The 15,837-nt window shown below is 36.8% G+C and overlaps 7 protein-coding genes and 1 non-coding gene across 13 annotated transcripts; 5 read left to right on the top strand and 3 right to left on the bottom strand.

Annotated features, from left to right (window-relative positions):
• The first annotated feature begins 471 nt into the window (after window positions 1-471).
• Window positions 472-4,142, top strand: LOC105282389 (60S ribosomal protein L3). The gene is made up of 8 exons (XM_011344323.2): window positions 472-541; window positions 918-1,110; window positions 1,549-1,717; window positions 2,162-2,297; window positions 2,729-2,915; window positions 3,214-3,416; window positions 3,524-3,679; window positions 3,872-4,142. The coding sequence occupies exons 1-8, from the start codon at window positions 539-541 to the stop codon at window positions 4,070-4,072; spliced, it is 1,248 nt and encodes a 415-aa protein (XP_011342625.1). The 5' UTR covers window positions 472-538; the 3' UTR covers window positions 4,073-4,142.
• LOC113562339 lies at window positions 770-846 on the top strand. The gene has a single exon (XR_003406862.1). It is a non-coding gene; the product is annotated as a small nucleolar RNA U43 (small nucleolar RNA).
• A 517-nt stretch (window positions 4,143-4,659) lies between the features above and the next one.
• Window positions 4,660-6,282, top strand: LOC105282390 (single-strand selective monofunctional uracil DNA glycosylase). The gene is made up of 3 exons (XM_011344325.2): window positions 4,660-5,768; window positions 5,830-5,979; window positions 6,059-6,282. Exons 1-3 carry the CDS (start codon window positions 5,070-5,072, stop codon window positions 6,185-6,187), a joined length of 978 nt encoding a protein of 325 aa, XP_011342627.1. The 5' UTR covers window positions 4,660-5,069; the 3' UTR covers window positions 6,188-6,282.
• A 34-nt stretch (window positions 6,283-6,316) lies between these two features.
• Window positions 6,317-7,206, top strand: LOC105282386 (tRNA-specific adenosine deaminase 2). The gene has a single exon (XM_011344318.3). It carries the CDS (start codon window positions 6,352-6,354, stop codon window positions 6,898-6,900), a length of 549 nt encoding a protein of 182 aa, XP_011342620.2. The 5' UTR covers window positions 6,317-6,351; the 3' UTR covers window positions 6,901-7,206.
• LOC105282387 (tubulin polyglutamylase TTLL6) lies at window positions 6,934-10,267 on the bottom strand. Its single transcript, XM_011344319.3, has 5 exons — window positions 9,460-10,267; window positions 8,301-9,206; window positions 7,871-8,160; window positions 7,487-7,691; window positions 6,934-7,421 (listed from the first exon to the last, which is right to left on the bottom strand). The coding sequence occupies exons 1-5, from the start codon at window positions 9,499-9,501 to the stop codon at window positions 7,323-7,325; spliced, it is 1,542 nt and encodes a 513-aa protein (XP_011342621.1). The 5' UTR covers window positions 9,502-10,267; the 3' UTR covers window positions 6,934-7,322.
• A 128-nt stretch (window positions 10,268-10,395) lies between these two features.
• Window positions 10,396-12,056, top strand: LOC105282388 (transmembrane protein 179). The gene is made up of 2 exons (XM_011344322.3): window positions 10,396-10,656; window positions 10,733-12,056. Exons 1-2 carry the CDS (start codon window positions 10,547-10,549, stop codon window positions 11,286-11,288), a joined length of 666 nt encoding a protein of 221 aa, XP_011342624.1. The 5' UTR covers window positions 10,396-10,546; the 3' UTR covers window positions 11,289-12,056.
• Window positions 11,901-13,715, bottom strand: LOC105282377. Of its 5 annotated transcripts, none has more exons than XM_011344296.3 (4): window positions 13,603-13,715; window positions 12,727-12,877; window positions 12,199-12,651; window positions 11,901-12,090 (listed from the first exon to the last, which is right to left on the bottom strand). In XM_011344296.3, the coding sequence occupies exons 2-3, from the start codon at window positions 12,841-12,843 to the stop codon at window positions 12,199-12,201; spliced, it is 570 nt and encodes a 189-aa protein (XP_011342598.1). In that variant the 5' UTR covers window positions 12,844-12,877; window positions 13,603-13,715; the 3' UTR covers window positions 11,901-12,090. The 5 variants fall into 5 exon arrangements, with proteins under 5 accessions (XP_011342598.1, XP_011342600.1, XP_011342599.1 ...); XM_011344298.2 differs by lacking the exon at window positions 13,603-13,715 and adding an exon at window positions 13,483-13,591; XM_011344297.2 differs by lacking the exon at window positions 13,603-13,715 and adding an exon at window positions 13,230-13,476.
• Window positions 13,716-13,764: 49 nt separating this feature from the next.
• LOC105282378 (dimethyladenosine transferase 2, mitochondrial) lies at window positions 13,765-15,817 on the bottom strand. Of its 2 annotated transcripts, none has more exons than XM_011344299.2 (4): window positions 15,676-15,817; window positions 14,597-15,436; window positions 14,193-14,518; window positions 13,765-14,070 (listed from the first exon to the last, which is right to left on the bottom strand). In XM_011344299.2, exons 2-4 carry the CDS (start codon window positions 15,398-15,400, stop codon window positions 13,848-13,850), a joined length of 1,353 nt encoding a protein of 450 aa, XP_011342601.1. In that variant the 5' UTR covers window positions 15,401-15,436; window positions 15,676-15,817; the 3' UTR covers window positions 13,765-13,847. The 2 variants fall into 2 exon arrangements, with proteins under 2 accessions (XP_011342601.1, XP_011342602.1); XM_011344300.2 differs by having other exon boundaries at window positions 15,658-15,769.
• Window positions 15,818-15,837: the final 20 nt, after the last annotated feature.

The raw sequence follows: 15,837 nt of genomic DNA on the forward strand, positions 1-15,837 counted from the left end.
GAAATCTGAAAATAGTATGTATATTCGTAACTTTATTTCATATATATCAAATCGAAGAGGCAAAACCTTCCAAGATGTATCACTTATGGAGAGATCTAATTGTGTAAAGGTCTAATCACACTAGCGATTGTCGATTGGATTGAGACTGCGATTGGCAATTGACAATTATTTAATCACACTGATGATTGTAGTTAGCAATTATGACGTATTTTTCACAGCATGGATCAATAGCAATTCCTGGTCAGTAGAAAATGCCTGCTTTTTTGATGGCATTATGTTAGAAAAAAAGAAACACTTTTAAGTACCGCTCGCATCTGTACATTTATCGTTTTCGCGTTCTTTTTCAAACGAATTCTCCCTCAGGGCTCCTGCACACAGAACGCGGCAACGCTGTGGCCAATCACCGTTTTGCTTTTCTGATAAATATATTTAGTCTAGGGAATTTCTGTTTCTAAACTTTTTGTCAAGTCTCATTCAAGCATAAAACTAGTCTTCATCTCTTCGCTCTTCCATCTTTCATTTCTTCATCGGCACCATCATGGTAAGGTTCTTTGTTCTTACTTACAAAAATCCAAGAAGATCTAAACATTTACTCAAACATCGTAAAGTTATATAATATTTAACACATTATTATAATTTTTAAATATTACCTAAAATTACAGTTTATATTAAAACCACCGCGTTTCGTAAAGACAAAAAAGTTTTATATAATACACGTATACACGTGGCTTGTGCAACTTGAGTTGTTTCAATTACAATAGTTATTATTATGATGATTTAGTCCAAAAAGTTTATGGTTTTCAACTGAATACCCATGAGGAAAGTATTCTAGGGCGGTCTGATATTTTTTTAACGAAAACAATTATCGCAAAAATATTTGCCACGTCTTCACATTTTTCCGTTCTATCGCCTTACAGTCGCACAGGAAATTTAGTGCCCCTCGACATGGCTCGATGGGATTCTACCCGAAGAAGAGGTCCCAAAGACATCGTGGAAAGGTAAAGGCTTTTCCAAAGGATGATCCCAGCAAACCTGTGCATCTAACAGCTTTTGTTGGCTACAAAGCTGGGATGACTCATGTACTGAGAGAAGTGGATCGTCCTGGTTCAAGTAATTACAAGAAAAAATTTCATATAGTATATAGCACACACTTAGCTTGGTATGACTCAACAAAATTTTAATATTATAAATTTGTGAAAAACTGCTTTAAATTTTTCTCTTATATTTTGCTTAGTATTTTACAAACGATAAGCCTGCGACATGTTAATTTATGTGTTGATTAACGCAGCAATGCGTTGATTCACCTAGATTGCAGTGTGAGAGTTGTCTTTAGTACAATATGTTCTCAATACTGCCATGTCGAAGAATAACACTGTGCGCTGCTCAAGCGGAATGCACGGTGGCAAGGTATATTCCATAAGCTTGTTGGAGCCCATTGGGCAGTGACCACTGAGACAAACCATACCTAGTACAGTTTCTTACTGAAATAGAGTATCATAACCTTTTATTTTACAACTTAGATTCTAAATATTAATTATTTACTTGCAGAGGTAAATAAGAAGGAGATCGTAGAGGCAGTTACTATCCTTGAGGCACCACCAATGATCGTGGTTGGCCTTGTTGGATATATTGAAACGCCACATGGATTAAGAGCACTTGCTACCGTCTGGGCAGAACATCTGTCGGAGGATTGTCGCAGACGTTTCTACAAGAACTGGTGAGTACCAATTGCTTTAATGTTTGTATGATTAATATGTAGTATGATTAAAAATGATCAAATGTGAGATTAATAGAGTAGTTTTATTTTGATAAGCAAAGTATGTTCCATAAACTTTGGAATTTATTGGGCAATAATCTTGGACAAAATATGTCTAGTATAGTTTTATTTTTTATAAAAAAAAGTACATTAGTTTTTATATATATATATATATATACACACACATACACATGGCATTAAAAATAATAATACTTTAGCTCTCCGCTCACACGATGAGAGTAATTTTTTGGATACAGCCATTAAAGCTGCGAGTTTTAACACGGTTAGTCCAAAAAATGTGTTCAGTCTCCACTCATTACGATGAGACTGACACGTTACAGGAATGCATAGGTGGCATCACTATGACGCGCAAGCACAACAGGCATTGCAATTGATTTTCTACAGGTACAAGAGCAAGAAGAAGGCCTTTACAAAAGCATCGAAGAAATGGCAAGACGACCTTGGCCGTAAATCTATTGAGGCGGACCTAAAAAAGATCAAGAAGTACTGCACCGTCGTTCGCATTATCGCTCATACTCAGGTAACGAAACATTGAATTATATTTAAATAAACAAAAACGTCAAACTTACGACATGTTAATCTGGGTGTTGATCAATGTAGTTTTACGTTGATCCACCTGGATTGCAGTGTAAGAGTTGTCTTTAATACAATATATTCTCAATACTGCCATGTCGAAGAATAACACTGTGCGCTGCTCAAGCAGAATGCACGGTGGCAAGGTATATTCCATAAGCTCGTTGGAGTCCATTGGACATTGACCATAGAGACAAACCATGCCTAGTACAGTTTTCCACTCATTGTCAGTCAAGCACAGTATCGTTTGATTTTTGGAACGAATCGGCGATACAACTCGAAAATAAAATTAAATACATGCTGCATCACATATTACTATTAGAAGATGTGTAATTGTGTAATGTAAATCACAAAGAGTTTTATCCATTTGCCCATTAGATGAAGCTGTTGAGGCAGCGTCAGAAGAAAGCGCACATTATGGAGATCCAGTTGAACGGTGGTACTATCGAAGACAAGGTGCAGTGGGCGCGCGAACACCTGGAGAAACCCGTGCCTGTTAATAATGTGTTCACAGCCGACGAAATGATTGACGTGATTGGCGTGACCAAGGGCAAGGGTTACAAAGGTAATTTATTATTTTGTATATTCGTGTGTGCTGCCCATTTTCCCTTTTGCCCTAAAAATCGCCGTGCTCTCCCTTTCTCCCCACACGACAACCCTGCATTTAGAAAACTTCTCTAGGACTGTGTGATGAACAAAGCATGACGTGCTTATCTGATTATCTTGAGGATAAAACCATGCTGCCTTCCTACTGACGAAGTCCTTAACCAAAGAAGAGTGATTAACTGTGGATGAAATTTATCTCCCTCTATCCAGCAAACGAGCGTAATTCTTAAAACATTGACATCCTTCCTGCTTGTTAGGTGTTACATCCAGATGGCATACCAAGAAATTGCCACGCAAAACACACAAAGGTTTGAGGAAGGTCGCCTGTATCGGCGCGTGGCATCCCAGCCGCGTATCATTCACTGTTGCACGTGCTGGTCAGAAGGGATATCACCATCGTACCGAGATGAATAAGAAAATCTACAGAATTGGACAGGGTATCCACACCAAAGACGGCAAAGTAATTGTCACATTAAAAATATCTATTAAATTAAAACACAAATATATCTATTCTTTAATCATGATTATTTAACAAGATTGATACTTATTCTATTTCTGTATATCTAGATCGTGAAAAACAACGCTTCGACGGAGTACGATCTTACCGAAAAGACTATCACACCTCTGGGTGGCTTCCCACATTACGGTGAAGTGAACAACGACTTCGTCATGATCAAGGGATGCTGCATGGGTTCGAAGAAACGTGTAATTACTCTCAGAAAGGTAAGAACCGGGACATTGATGAACAATCATACATATCGTGTTTCCATGATGAATTTCTATAGAGCCTAAATGTTATAATATACTCTGATTACGATGATAATTAAATGATAGGACTGACCAAGCACTTCACTAATTAACATTTATTCGTCTGCATTTATACGTAATATTAAAACATTAAAATGTGTTTTGCAGTCTTTGTTGGTGCACACGAAGAGATCCGCATTGGAGAAGATCAACCTCAAGTTTATCGATACCAGTTCCAAATTCGGACACGGTCGCTTCCAGACCGCCGCCGATAAGGCCTCCTTCATGGGACAACTCAAAAAGGATCGCCTGCGTGAGGATCAAGCACAAGCTAGCAGTTCGGCACCGAATACTGCAGCCGCGCAGTAAATTTGTCTATTCTGTACTGCACATTATCAAAAAGATGATAATGGAGAAATATAATTCACAAAATATAAAACGAATTTTTTTGTACCCCCTCTCTCACAAAACGAAAATTTAGAATATTAAGATTTTTATTTCAGTTAAATTAACGTTTGTATATACGACGTGTTATATATATATATATAAATATGCTCTGGTTATTGGTTTGCACTGCTAGCTATTTAGCGCCAAGGATAGCATCCTTTATAACAAGTTTCCCGCGTAACCAATCGGAAGCGTAACAGAAAACGTACAACACTTCTGATTGGTTACGAGTATTAATTTTAATATAATTGGTTCTTGCCTTTAGAGCCTCGCTGGATCTAAATGCAGAAACCAATCATAATGAAGAATCACTTAGCGCTCGCCGATCTGTTTTGTCTTCTGAACGCAACCACTTTTCGCACTTTTCGCATTCGGAAATTGAAATACACGTATATCTGCACTCATGAAAGAAAAAGAAGGAGAAAGCGAAGCGTAGAAAGTGCATCTGCCAGCGCATCTCTATATTTGGGTGATGCGTGCCCACGCTTGAAAGAAACGAACAGGTAAAGCACCTTTTCTCTCTCTATACTTGTGTAACGGTATTTTCGCGGGCTTTCAACAAGACACGCGACGATATCGGTGTCACGCTTGTACACGAGTGAAATTTAGTGATGTTCGTCAATTGATTGATCCAATAGCATCCGATAAAATTGAAATTGTAAAAAGTACCTGTACAGTTGCTGATACCGTTTTACCTTGAAGACAGCAAAATTTTCCTATTTGACGCGTCTGCATGAAGAAGGACTGTGGATGTTGCGCAGTTTTGAATTAATTTAAGCACATTCTTTGCAAAGTATTCAGTGTGAGTGGAAACATCAGCGTTCTATTCCTCAAAGAAATTCTTCAAGTCTTGACACATCTCAAAAATTTGTTCAAAATTATTTCGCTTAAATCTATACTAGACTCCGTGAAGGTAATCATGCTTCGTTCTAAGAGAGTGAGAGCAAAAGGCGACGACTTACCAAACGCAAAGAAGCCTAAAGCGAGTACAGTCAATCAGAAGTCAATCGTAAATTACTTGACTCAGGCACGAACACCTTTGGATACTATGCAGAATAAAAAGGAAAATGATGCAGCTGAGCACACGTCTGCTACATCCACTTCTGAAACAGGCAAGAAGAGAAGTGAACAAATAATACCTAATTACGTGTCTGATAAGTTATTATCTATTGAAAAACAGCTTTCTGCTAAAGTGCAGGATATTACTTTTCCATCATCTATTCCTTATATTTATAATCCACTCGAATATGCATTTGAAACACATGCCATGTACGTACGCAAGTACTGTACTGGTACAAAGAAAATTTTGTTCCTTGGAATGAACCCTGGACCATGGGGCATGTCGCAAACCGGTGTGCCGTTTGGCGAGATAAGCATGGTGCGCGATTGGCTGGAAATATCGGGTGCTGTTGGACATCCACCGAAGGAACATCCTGAACGAATAGTAACGGGATTCCAATGTCCACGTAGCGAAGTTAGCGGATTTAGATTATGGGGTCTCTTTCGACAATATTGTGGGAAGACGGAGAACTTCTTCCGACACGCATACATGCACAATTATTGTCCCCTTGCATTCATGGATGGCAGTGCTCGAAACATTACACCAGCAGAATTAAAGGCAATATTTATTGTCTCACTATCTTTCTTTTCTTTTATGCTAAATTATCTGTACTTTTCAGGGTGAAGCGCAGGAGATTTTACATAAGGCATGTGATAAATCCTTGATCGACATATCACGGCTCTTGAACATAGAGATTATCGTAGGTATTGGCAGATACGCCGAAAAAAGAGCACAGATTGCAGTCCAAACAGGCAAACTCAAAATAAAGGTAACGTATACAGCACGTTATACAATCTTCTGTATTTTTAATCACGATACATCAAGATTTTGTTTATGTGATGATTCAGGTAGTGTGTCTGCGACATCCCAGTCCAAGAGTTGTAGGTAATCAAAACTGGAATGTAATAGCTATGCAACAGTTAAGCGAGTCAGGATTGCTCAAGTATTTTGAGAAAGCAAAAGACAGCACAGTTTAAAACTTGCTGAAAATACAGTTAACATTTGAAAGCTATAAACGCAAACAGTTCTGTTCAAGACAATGCTTACGTTACTTACAAGAGATATTTCACAAGAAAATTAAAAATTTCGTTAAAAATTGCTATCGGTATACTTTTAAAAAGATATCCAAATCGTATCACTGATGCGCAGAACAATAATACTTGTTATGGATAATTCGGCATGGATGGACATTGCATTACAAAAAGCCGAAGAATCTTTGAGAGCTGGCGAGGTCCCGGTCGGCTGTTTATTTATATATAATAACGAGATTATTGCGACGGGCAATAATACAGTGAACGAGACTTGTAATGCAACCCGTCACGCGGAAATCAATTGTATCGACCAAGTATTAAAGTTCTGTGAGGATAAGTCGATGGATTACAAGACGGTGTTTCGTAATCTCGATGTAATTGTCACGGTAGAGCCATGCATAATGTGTATGTCGGCATTGCTTCAACTACAAGTACGCAGTATTGTATATGGCTGTGCGAACGATCGTTTCGGCGGTTGCGTCAGCGTTCTCGAGGTACCAAAGTTTTACGATCCAAAGGTAGCGATAGAAGGTAACGTTAAAGGGGAAGCAGCTATGAGATTGCTTAAAGATTTTTACAAAGGCGTTAATCCAAACGTACCTCAATCAAAAGTCAAAAAGGGACGTAAGACGAAAGGAACCTCGTCAACACAGGAATAATCTTCCTCACATTTAATATCTTTTTTTTTTTATAACATTACGTTTCTTTATGCAGGATTTAGTGTATCACAAACATAAGATGTTCCTTTCTGTTTTTAACAACTACGTATAATTATATGCTGCTCTGACGTATGATTTGGTTTTTTTTTTTACTAAATTAGAGTACTTTTATAATTGTTTGTACTTTAAATATATAACATATACAAATACAATAATACTAGAAAATAATATAAGTCCAAGGATTTGTTTCTATACGTTACATGTACCTCATTACCTCTATGTGTCATTAAATGTTTTATTTTATAATTCTTTTTATTTTATAATACTTCTAATATTTACACATTATATATATACAATTTTATAGAAAACTACAACAAATATTCAACATTATAAGGGACTCACAATGTATATTGTTAACGACATTAATTGCACCAAGTCTTGTCCAATTCGCACTTTCCTTGGTACCATCTAATAAGTAATTGATTCCTTAGCGTGTAGTCCTTTAGCACCATATCTTTCGTCTGTGAAAAGCATATCCGATTAAAGGATTGAAGCTACACGAGAAGATATGTGAGAAGTTACTTACTATCGGAGGTGGAAAAATCCTATAAAAGTCCATTTGGTTTTGACGCTCGAGATAGGTCTGTGATAAAATGAGTTTTGTTTCCGGTGTGAAGCATGGCTTGCACAATTGACACTCTACACGGAAACAGTCGTCGCATTCCTTACAAAGCTCCGGCAGCACTACAATATTTTTGCTTGCTACTTCCATTTCTTCCTCCGCCTTACTTCTGTAATTTATATGGCAATAATCTAAATATTTTTTATCACTTTTACTCAATTTTACTTAGAAGTTGATATGAATTGCGTGTTTTATTTTTAAAAAATTAAAGATATTTATAATGTAATAATGTAAACGTATAGTTTTTATCTTCTTTTCCTTTCGATATCTATTTTCTCTTCGTTTTACCTTGTCCTCAAAGATTCCTTTCTGATCCTCTTGCCGATACCGACTAAAGCGAAGGTATTGAATATGACCTGTTCGTAAAGTAACTGATTAGGCGGGTAATGCGCGGAAGACAGATTCGGTGACATGTTCGCTTCCATCATGTAAACGTTCAAATCCTCGTCCAGAGCTAGGTCAAATCTCACGAGCTCAAAGAAATTCCTGCCATTGCCGAAGCGCATGGCGATTTCTCTGATCTGAGTTTCCTTCATCAAGGCAACCTCCCGAATAGCGTCGTACACTCGCTCCCACATCTAAACAAGTAATTTGTTTTAAGTGCATTTAATATTCAACTTTTGCCTCTATATATCTTCTGTTTTTCAAAATAAAATGGTATCTTCTTTTATCTTGAACATTAATTTATTTTTAAAATAAAACTATTTTACTATACTACCTCCGCCGGGTTCTTCCTCTGCTCTCTGACGTACGCGTCGAATGAATCTTTCATCGAGTACCCAAGCTCGGTGTAGTATTTTCTCAGAGATGGCACGTTCCAAATCGGCAGGTAGTCATCGCCGACTACGTACTTGTCCAGGATTTCCGGATCGAACGGATAATACTTGATCGGGCAGAAGCGGAACAGCACGTCGCCCGTGTACACGTACACTCGCAACGGATCCACGGACGTGATGACGGTGTACACGCCGATGTCAAATTTGTAGCCGTCCACGAGAAACGGGCGCTCGATGAACTCCTGGACGAACGTGTCGCTGGTGCTGGTGAAGTTCATCGCGTCGCTACCGCCACGAATAATACGGATGCCTCGGTGATCGTTCGACTTCTGCACGAACTGCTTGGCCGGGTTTGCTCTGACATACTCGAGAAAGGCTTCGCGATCCTCGGGAATTTTGAAAGCCGCCGGTATGTATTGACCGCCTCGCGACGTCGAGAGATCCACCTTGTTCGTGATGTAGCCGCAACCAGGAAAATGGTTGATCCGTTGATGCTCCCGCAGTCTACTTAAGCTTGTGGACAACGCGCGAAATGGGTAATCGTGGGCCCACAATAGGTCCCAGTTAGACTCGTTGCTGCTCTCCTGGAAGCCGAGTCGTTTCAGCACCGCGTATACGTGTTTCAGGTAACCGGTATCGTTGCGTATCTTGGCATAGATCCAGAACTTTGGTCGATTTTCTCTCATTATCGTCACCGATTCACTGGAGCCCAAATGCGCTTGATAATGCAAATACACATAAAATATGCCATAGAGAATTAATGGACCTATTACAGAAGACAGAATAATTTTCAAAGCTGTCTTCACCTTCAAACTCATTATTTGGCTTCTTATGATGCATTGTGTTTCCTGTAACGAGATTTTCTCGATCAGTCCGAATTTAATGGAGGTATAATTAATTAATTAAAGTATAATAATCATTAAATTAAAAATTAAAAAAATAATTAAGTTTAACTTGTTATATTCTCAGTAGTTAATGATACTTTATTTCAAGCGTGTAAAACTATTTCGCGAATTAGGTCAGTATAATTTACATTACTGATTCAATTCGCGCGTCGTATAACAATAAAAGTAAATTCTAAGTAGTTTCTGTGTTCCATACCTTTGTAGCCCGTTCCTTCTCGCGTCTTTCTTCGCTTGACATGATAAGTTTGATTTAATCGACTAGAGTTAATTCGGCCGTTTTCTAGCATCGAGTCACGTTACTCACGTTCGCTTTTCGACAATGAGATGCGCGTACTTTCGTGTGAAAGTACCGTTGTAACTTATCCCCGCTTCACTATGTGAGACCTTCCACGTTGGACAATCGTTGGAGAGAACCGGTTTTGCTTCATGCGTTACTATTACATTACGGATTATGACATTTGTGATAATTAACGATTCAACTTTTGACAATGCTGATTCATAAATAACTATCTTGATAATAAATAAATTTTATAACATTTGTTTCTATCCTCATTAAAAAAACGACAAATAGACTGATTCCAAAATTGAAACGTTTTAGCACTGTACAAACAGAAAAAACAATTTCTTTCTATCATGTTTCATTTAATTAAAATATATAAAATTTTTCCATTTTTATACTTCAACATCTTTTGTCGTTTTTCGTTATCTTATCAACTTAGAAATTTCGCATTTACGTTAAGCTAAAACGTATATATTTTCATTTGAGACTGTTTCTCGGGAAAACGAGTGTGTACGGGAAATAATTTTCATTTTGAAATTATGACATCAGACAAAAACATTTGAAGCTTCGGCACTTGTGCTGAAACTGAAGAATCTAGTGCCTATTACGATATCCAGAGGACTGCATTTCACAACATACTGAAAATTACGAAAGTAAATAAATGCATTAGCACATTTACCTTTTATAATTTTCATTGCATTTCATGATACACAATCAATCTCCGGAGCTGATAAACTCAAATGACGGACAAGAGTTTTGAAGAATGTTTCCACTCGGTTTCTACTTTGATTCACATGGGAGATTGTCAGGCCTGATCGCGCTGAGGATTCTGCGCACACGTGCAGAGGTTATTTTGACAAGTCGAGTAAACTTGACCGCCGTGCAACAAAGTCGAGTGTTTATGTATTCCGGTTGACAACGATTAGTCATAATCGTACGTGACGGCAGCGTCAGCGCCGGTGAAGAACGGTTTTCTCATTCGAACGTGTAACATCTCTACAGAATGGCACTGACGAATATTCTGTTGCTCAGCCAAATAGCGGGCTATGTTGTGGCCCTGATCCTGTCGCTCTGCATCATCGTCCCTATGAGCCTGCATCAAGATGAATTTAGGTAAAATCTGGATAGTTACGGGCGATTGGCGCGATCGTTGCGTCTCATGAATGACACGATTTTTCTCTTCCTGCAGAGGACACTGTCTCCTGTTCTCGACCGGGGTTTGGCAAGAATCCGATGGGCAGTTTGTCGTCAACTGGGCGTCGCAGATGTACTGCAATTACACTATATTCGTGGGTCTGGTGCTGCTTGTGGCATCCGCAGTACAGATTTACCGGCTGTCTCTGCTTATGTACCGCAGCGAAGACAGCTCCTTCCTGTCTGCGTTCGTGGATGTTGTCACCTCAATCATCCTCACTACCATCACTCTGATTGCAGCGATTATAGTAACCTTGGGCTTCATGACTTGGTGTCAATGTATGACCAAGAGATTTCCATCGTGCGAACTGGCGGCTGGCAATGATATCGACAAGGCCGATGGTATCGATACATCTGGTTTCCACATTGAGCTTGGTGCTGCTCAATTCGGTACCTGGAGCAGCCTATCAATCTGGGTTGGTTTGTCTGTGTTTGCCGTCTTGAAACTGTTACGGTACCATCAATTGGAGAATATGAAGGTTTCCATGTACAGAGAGAGGCAAAGATTGATAGAAGCCACCACGAGCAATCAGCAGCAGGAGCCAAGTTAAAACGTAAAGATTTCATTCCTCAAAGATGAATTTGATAATAAGACGTTTGTTAATTCATGAAGAGACTGTATCTCCGGGAACATATTCTGCGTGAATATTTATATCAGCGTTATAACAAAATTCTTTATTTAAAACGCACAGGGATTACTAGAAGAGAAAGAGAGAATGATACTTTGATATGTATCATGAATATTGTTTTGCAAAAATCAATGCATAGCCGATCAGTTTCACGAAAAGGATAATAGTTCAGTGTCTTTTTATTGGACGATCAGCATACGTGTATAGTGTAACATTTTTAGAATGTTAAATGATACAAGTTACTTCCGTTTACAACTGAGAAAAAATGCTTTAATAATCTTTACTAGCTATGTAATAATTGGGTCGCTGTTTAATCAATTATCTGTAGGCTTAGACATAAGATTTGTATATATTAATAATTATATAAAATCATAATGTATATATATATATATATCATAATATAAATATTTCTATGTATAACAAACCAAAGTCTAATGCTATAGGAATATAACAAGTGATGGAAGTTAATAATTTCTTTGAATATATTTTTCTGATTTTCTATAACTTATATGCGATAAGAATATAATAGAATTCAGATTGTAGTGAGTTTTATTATATTATAGTGAAAGAATTTCTTGTTAGTTATTCTTACATCTCGTGAGCCTATTATTGAGCATTGTTATTCAATATTATTTTAAAAGCATGTCTACAAATTATTATTACATGGACAATAATATATCATGATTATCCTGATGCAGCTTGTCTTGATGTGCCACTTCTTATCCTAAAATTAAAATTTCAATGCGCATACACATTGTAATATATCTCATATCATATAAACTAATTGGAAATAAGTGGTCAATATGTAACAAATAGATGGAGATCTACTTACCTAAATTTTCTTGCATACTCCAAGTGTGCTTCTACGGCTGCCTGGAGGACACGTTCTTCTAGGAACATCGATTATTACGAAGGGTGCAATGTCTGTTGGCACACATTCTAATTGGAAAGTGGTCTCGTTCACGCCTATCACACCATTTGGTGCACAAGGACCACCTCTTGTCCTAAGAGGATAACATGTACCATTGTACTGCACTACACCATCCTCTAAGCAAGGATTTTCCACGCAACGGGGCACAGCCTCGTTCTCAGGGAGAACGACGTAATTGTTTGGTGGACAAGGACCTTGTCTGTATGCTTCGTAACAAGAATCATTCAATGGGAAATACAAGAACCGGGCTCTACAGTCGCACACCCAAGCATCCTTTGCACTGTGGCCCGGATAGAGAAGCATATCTTTCGGACAACTATCTGGTATCGATACGGCTATACGTTCTGTTATTACCTGAAAGAAGATACAAAAACATTTTTAAAAATTTAATATATATATATATAATACTTATTTTATATATCATATTACCGTGGAGTTACCACCGCTGACGTGGGATATGTCCTCATCGATTGGGAATGCTATATCCTGACCCAATATCATGTAATAATATATAAAAAGCACAGCACTGACGAGTAAGTACTTCATCTTTGTTATCGGAACGTTAAATCAAATCGAATCGCTGGAAAGATCGAGCAATCAGATACTTATAACTTTGATACAAATAGAGAGTAAAAAAGACTGATGGAAAACAGTACAAAATATAAGAGGGAACTCAGAGAATAAAATTGACATGTTTAGAACTCATATTTATCTTAATGATGATATTGATAGTGATCGTAAGAATATTAAATTAACTTCCTCTAAATTAAAAAAAGAATATTAAACGAAGAAAACTATATATGTGTATGTATATGTACGTATATCTCAAAAAGAACAGCCATTATGTCATATTGTCTAAAGCATTAGCAGATAACTGTTTGTGCATTAACAAACTGCGTTCTGACACTAATCTTCCTTCTTGCATTACCTACAAATTAGTATTTCAGTAACACTGCCTCGAGGAAAAAGAATAACGCTATCACACTTCCAGCGACAACATAAATGAGATTTGAACTTGAGAGATGCTCTGAGATTCCCTCGTACACTCAATTACACTGAGCCGATGTAAGACGACTAGTGGCCTCAAGGCTAACCACTGTCAAACAAAAGAAAATAAAAGAGTACATCGACCAGAACGCGATAATCCTCTTCACTAATACATTACCGCATTACGTGTGTACGTACGTAAATTGTGAGAAAGCAAAGTATATTGAATATGTACATATGTAAACTACATGCGTGGAAAGAGAGAGGAGGAAAAGATATTCACTCAGAATTCTAAGAAAATACAGTTATGTCATTTACGTTTTACGTCACTGCGATTGAGGATGATTATGTCAGTTTCACCAAGCGATTGACTACACATAAATAATTTTTTAAACAGATCGACTGATAAACAGAAACTATGTATTACTCTGCTGAATTAAATGGTAGAATATTTTATAATGTTGGAAAATCGATTATCTCGGAAAGTAAAATTTTATTTTATTATATATATATATATATATGTCATATCTATATATACAATGTACAAGATATACATTACAGGATTATTCGTCCATCTGTAAAAATTTAAAATCTAAAAGTGCTGGTTCATTAAATGTACTCAAAGAATCGCCCATAGAACCTAAGAAATAACTCTCTCTATACTCCGGCCAGGATTTAAATTCTTTGAAGACTTCCAAGATTTGTGTCGGAGTCAAGTCCCCAAATTGTGTGAATATCGTATAATTTTTGGCTATTAATTTGATTCCGCAACCTGGCGCCCATTTTCTGTGGATGGAACAACATTTAATTATAAAATGAAGAATATGTAATGTTTTATTTAATATTACTTATGATTACAGGACACAATGCTCATGTTTATAACATGAGAATGTATTCAGTATACTCACTCTAAGTCAGGTATTAATCTGTTAGAACGTTTCCGCATATGATGTCTGACAAAATACCAAAATACTATCCAATCTTTCTTTGTCAATAGCGAGTAAAGATCAGACCTCGGTTCAAGTTTTATCACGTACATGTGTTTATAATCTTCCCTCAGTTTTTCATCGAATGTGGAATTATACTTATGTTTGGAAGATGTTTTCTTTTGTCTCGCTGAAGGTAGAAAAGCTTTTCTATCCACTGTTCCCAGATGTTCGTAATGAAACATGGTTTGGAACATCACTTTTAAAGAAGTATATATTTTACCATTACTAATATCACAAGTATATTTCTAAAACAAAGTCAGTCTTATTATGATTATCAAAAATACTCTAAAAATCTATTTAAAAAAATGGAAAAAAATACCAACATGCCAAAACGATGGCGGTATCATGATGTAGAAAACAGGCCTTCCATTGGACATCAAAGAAGTTTGAAAAATTAAACTATTTATGAGATGTCTGAAGAAAGCTGAGCTGTTTGTCGCGCCCACTATCTGCATACAGGATTCATCTTCCCATTTTTTATTTTCCACGTTTTGCAAAACGTTTTCCTGCACCTGATTTCCGCCTGTGTGTCTGTCCCTGTACAATAACTGGCCGATATTGACGAGATTAAAATTTCTTACATTCATTCGATCAGGATAGATGCTTTGGATCTTTTCCAATATTGGATGGAAATCTTTTCTTGCTTCGTATAGATGGATCAGTGGTACACCCGCTTCTAATAGCCTTTTCGTTACTATGCCAAATCCAGGATTTATCTCGGCAACAAAACACGTATTTTTTAGGAGATCTTTTATGATCAAAGAAACATACTTTGCAGCAGCCTCTTCATCGATCAATTGTAACACATCTGTGTTTATTCCCAAACTTTTCATGTATTCTTTTGGGCAAACATTGCTCATATCTGAATTAATACTTTGTGTAGGATCACTGACATGCTGCTTATTTGGTACAGTTATCTTTTTTCTCTTTGTATGTTGTTTCGTCTTTTCTTCGTCATTTAATTTTACTTTTTTAGTCTCCTCTTCCATTTGCATTGTGTTGATGCATTTAGTTTCCTTGAGATGCCCATGTAAATTGTTATAACTTGATATCAAACAATATACATTTATAATATTTCTTTCAGAAAAGCAGGACGTTATCGCAAATAACAATCTCCTACGTAACATTTTTCCTTCAGGTACAACTTTTAAGAAACAAAGGCTCTGAAAGTATAAAATATTTTTAGATGTTATTGAGAAAAAAGGAAAAGACTACTAAAAAAGTTATTCCATAAAAGAGAAAAGATAAATGAAATTTTACAAATTTTTACTTAATGAAAAAGTCCACTTTTTTCTACAAATATGTAACTAAAAATTGAGTATAAGATAGCTGAATATTTTAAACAGTTATTTACTGATTTTTGTTATTATTTAATACTACGTACAATTGCGTTTTTACATACATATATTGGTTAGATTTGTTGTCATTTTACAAAGCACCCGGCTCAGAGAATATTCATTCTTGATTGGACAAACTAACATCACCAACTTGTAAATAGCAATTTCTCAAAATAATTTCAAAGCACATATAATCAATTTAACTAAATTTTCAAAATAGATGATAC

Source organism: Ooceraea biroi, chromosome 7, assembly GCF_003672135.1.
Source record: "Ooceraea biroi isolate clonal line C1 chromosome 7, Obir_v5.4, whole genome shotgun sequence".
NCBI lineage: Eukaryota > Metazoa > Arthropoda > Insecta > Hymenoptera > Formicidae > Ooceraea > Ooceraea biroi.

Excerpts from the sequence above, each read along its gene's own strand:
- LOC105282389 (XM_011344323.2), top strand. Across the intron at positions 1,718-2,161 it reads AGACGTTTCTACAAGAACTG|GTACAAGAGCAAGAAGAAGG; the intron begins GTGAGTACCAAT and ends GATTTTCTACAG. Across the intron at positions 2,916-3,213 it reads CAAGGGCAAGGGTTACAAAG|GTGTTACATCCAGATGGCAT; the intron begins GTAATTTATTAT and ends CCTGCTTGTTAG.
- LOC105282390 (XM_011344325.2), top strand. The coding sequence starts at position 5,070 with ATGCTTCGTTCTAAGAGAGTGAGAGCAAAAGGCGACGACTTACCAAAC. Across the intron at positions 5,769-5,829 it reads TTACACCAGCAGAATTAAAG|GGTGAAGCGCAGGAGATTTT; the intron begins GCAATATTTATT and ends TGTACTTTTCAG. Across the intron at positions 5,980-6,058 it reads CAGGCAAACTCAAAATAAAG|GTAGTGTGTCTGCGACATCC; the intron begins GTAACGTATACA and ends GTGATGATTCAG.
- LOC105282386 (XM_011344318.3), top strand. The coding sequence starts at position 6,352 with ATGCGCAGAACAATAATACTTGTTATGGATAATTCGGCATGGATGGAC.
- LOC105282387 (XM_011344319.3), bottom strand. The coding sequence starts at position 9,501 with ATGTCAAGCGAAGAAAGACGCGAGAAGGAACGGGCTACAAAG. Across the intron at positions 7,692-7,870 it reads AAGGAATCTTTGAGGACAAG|AAGTAAGGCGGAGGAAGAAA; the intron begins GTAAAACGAAGA and ends TATAAATTACAG. Across the intron at positions 7,422-7,486 it reads GGATTTTTCCACCTCCGATA|ACGAAAGATATGGTGCTAAA; the intron begins GTAAGTAACTTC and ends TGCTTTTCACAG.
- LOC105282388 (XM_011344322.3), top strand. The coding sequence starts at position 10,547 with ATGGCACTGACGAATATTCTGTTGCTCAGCCAAATAGCGGGCTATGTT. Across the intron at positions 10,657-10,732 it reads CTGCATCAAGATGAATTTAG|AGGACACTGTCTCCTGTTCT; the intron begins GTAAAATCTGGA and ends CTCTTCCTGCAG.
- LOC105282377 (XM_011344296.3), bottom strand. The coding sequence starts at position 12,843 with ATGAAGTACTTACTCGTCAGTGCTGTGCTTTTTATATATTATTACATG. Across the intron at positions 12,652-12,726 it reads TCAGCGGTGGTAACTCCACG|GTAATAACAGAACGTATAGC; the intron begins GTAATATGATAT and ends ATCTTCTTTCAG.
- LOC105282378 (XM_011344299.2), bottom strand. The coding sequence starts at position 15,400 with ATGTTACGTAGGAGATTGTTATTTGCGATAACGTCCTGCTTTTCTGAA. Across the intron at positions 14,519-14,596 it reads TACCGCCATCGTTTTGGCAT|AAATATACTTGTGATATTAG; the intron begins GTTGGTATTTTT and ends ACTTTGTTTTAG. Across the intron at positions 14,071-14,192 it reads AGATTAATACCTGACTTAGA|AAAATGGGCGCCAGGTTGCG; the intron begins GTGAGTATACTG and ends TTCCATCCACAG.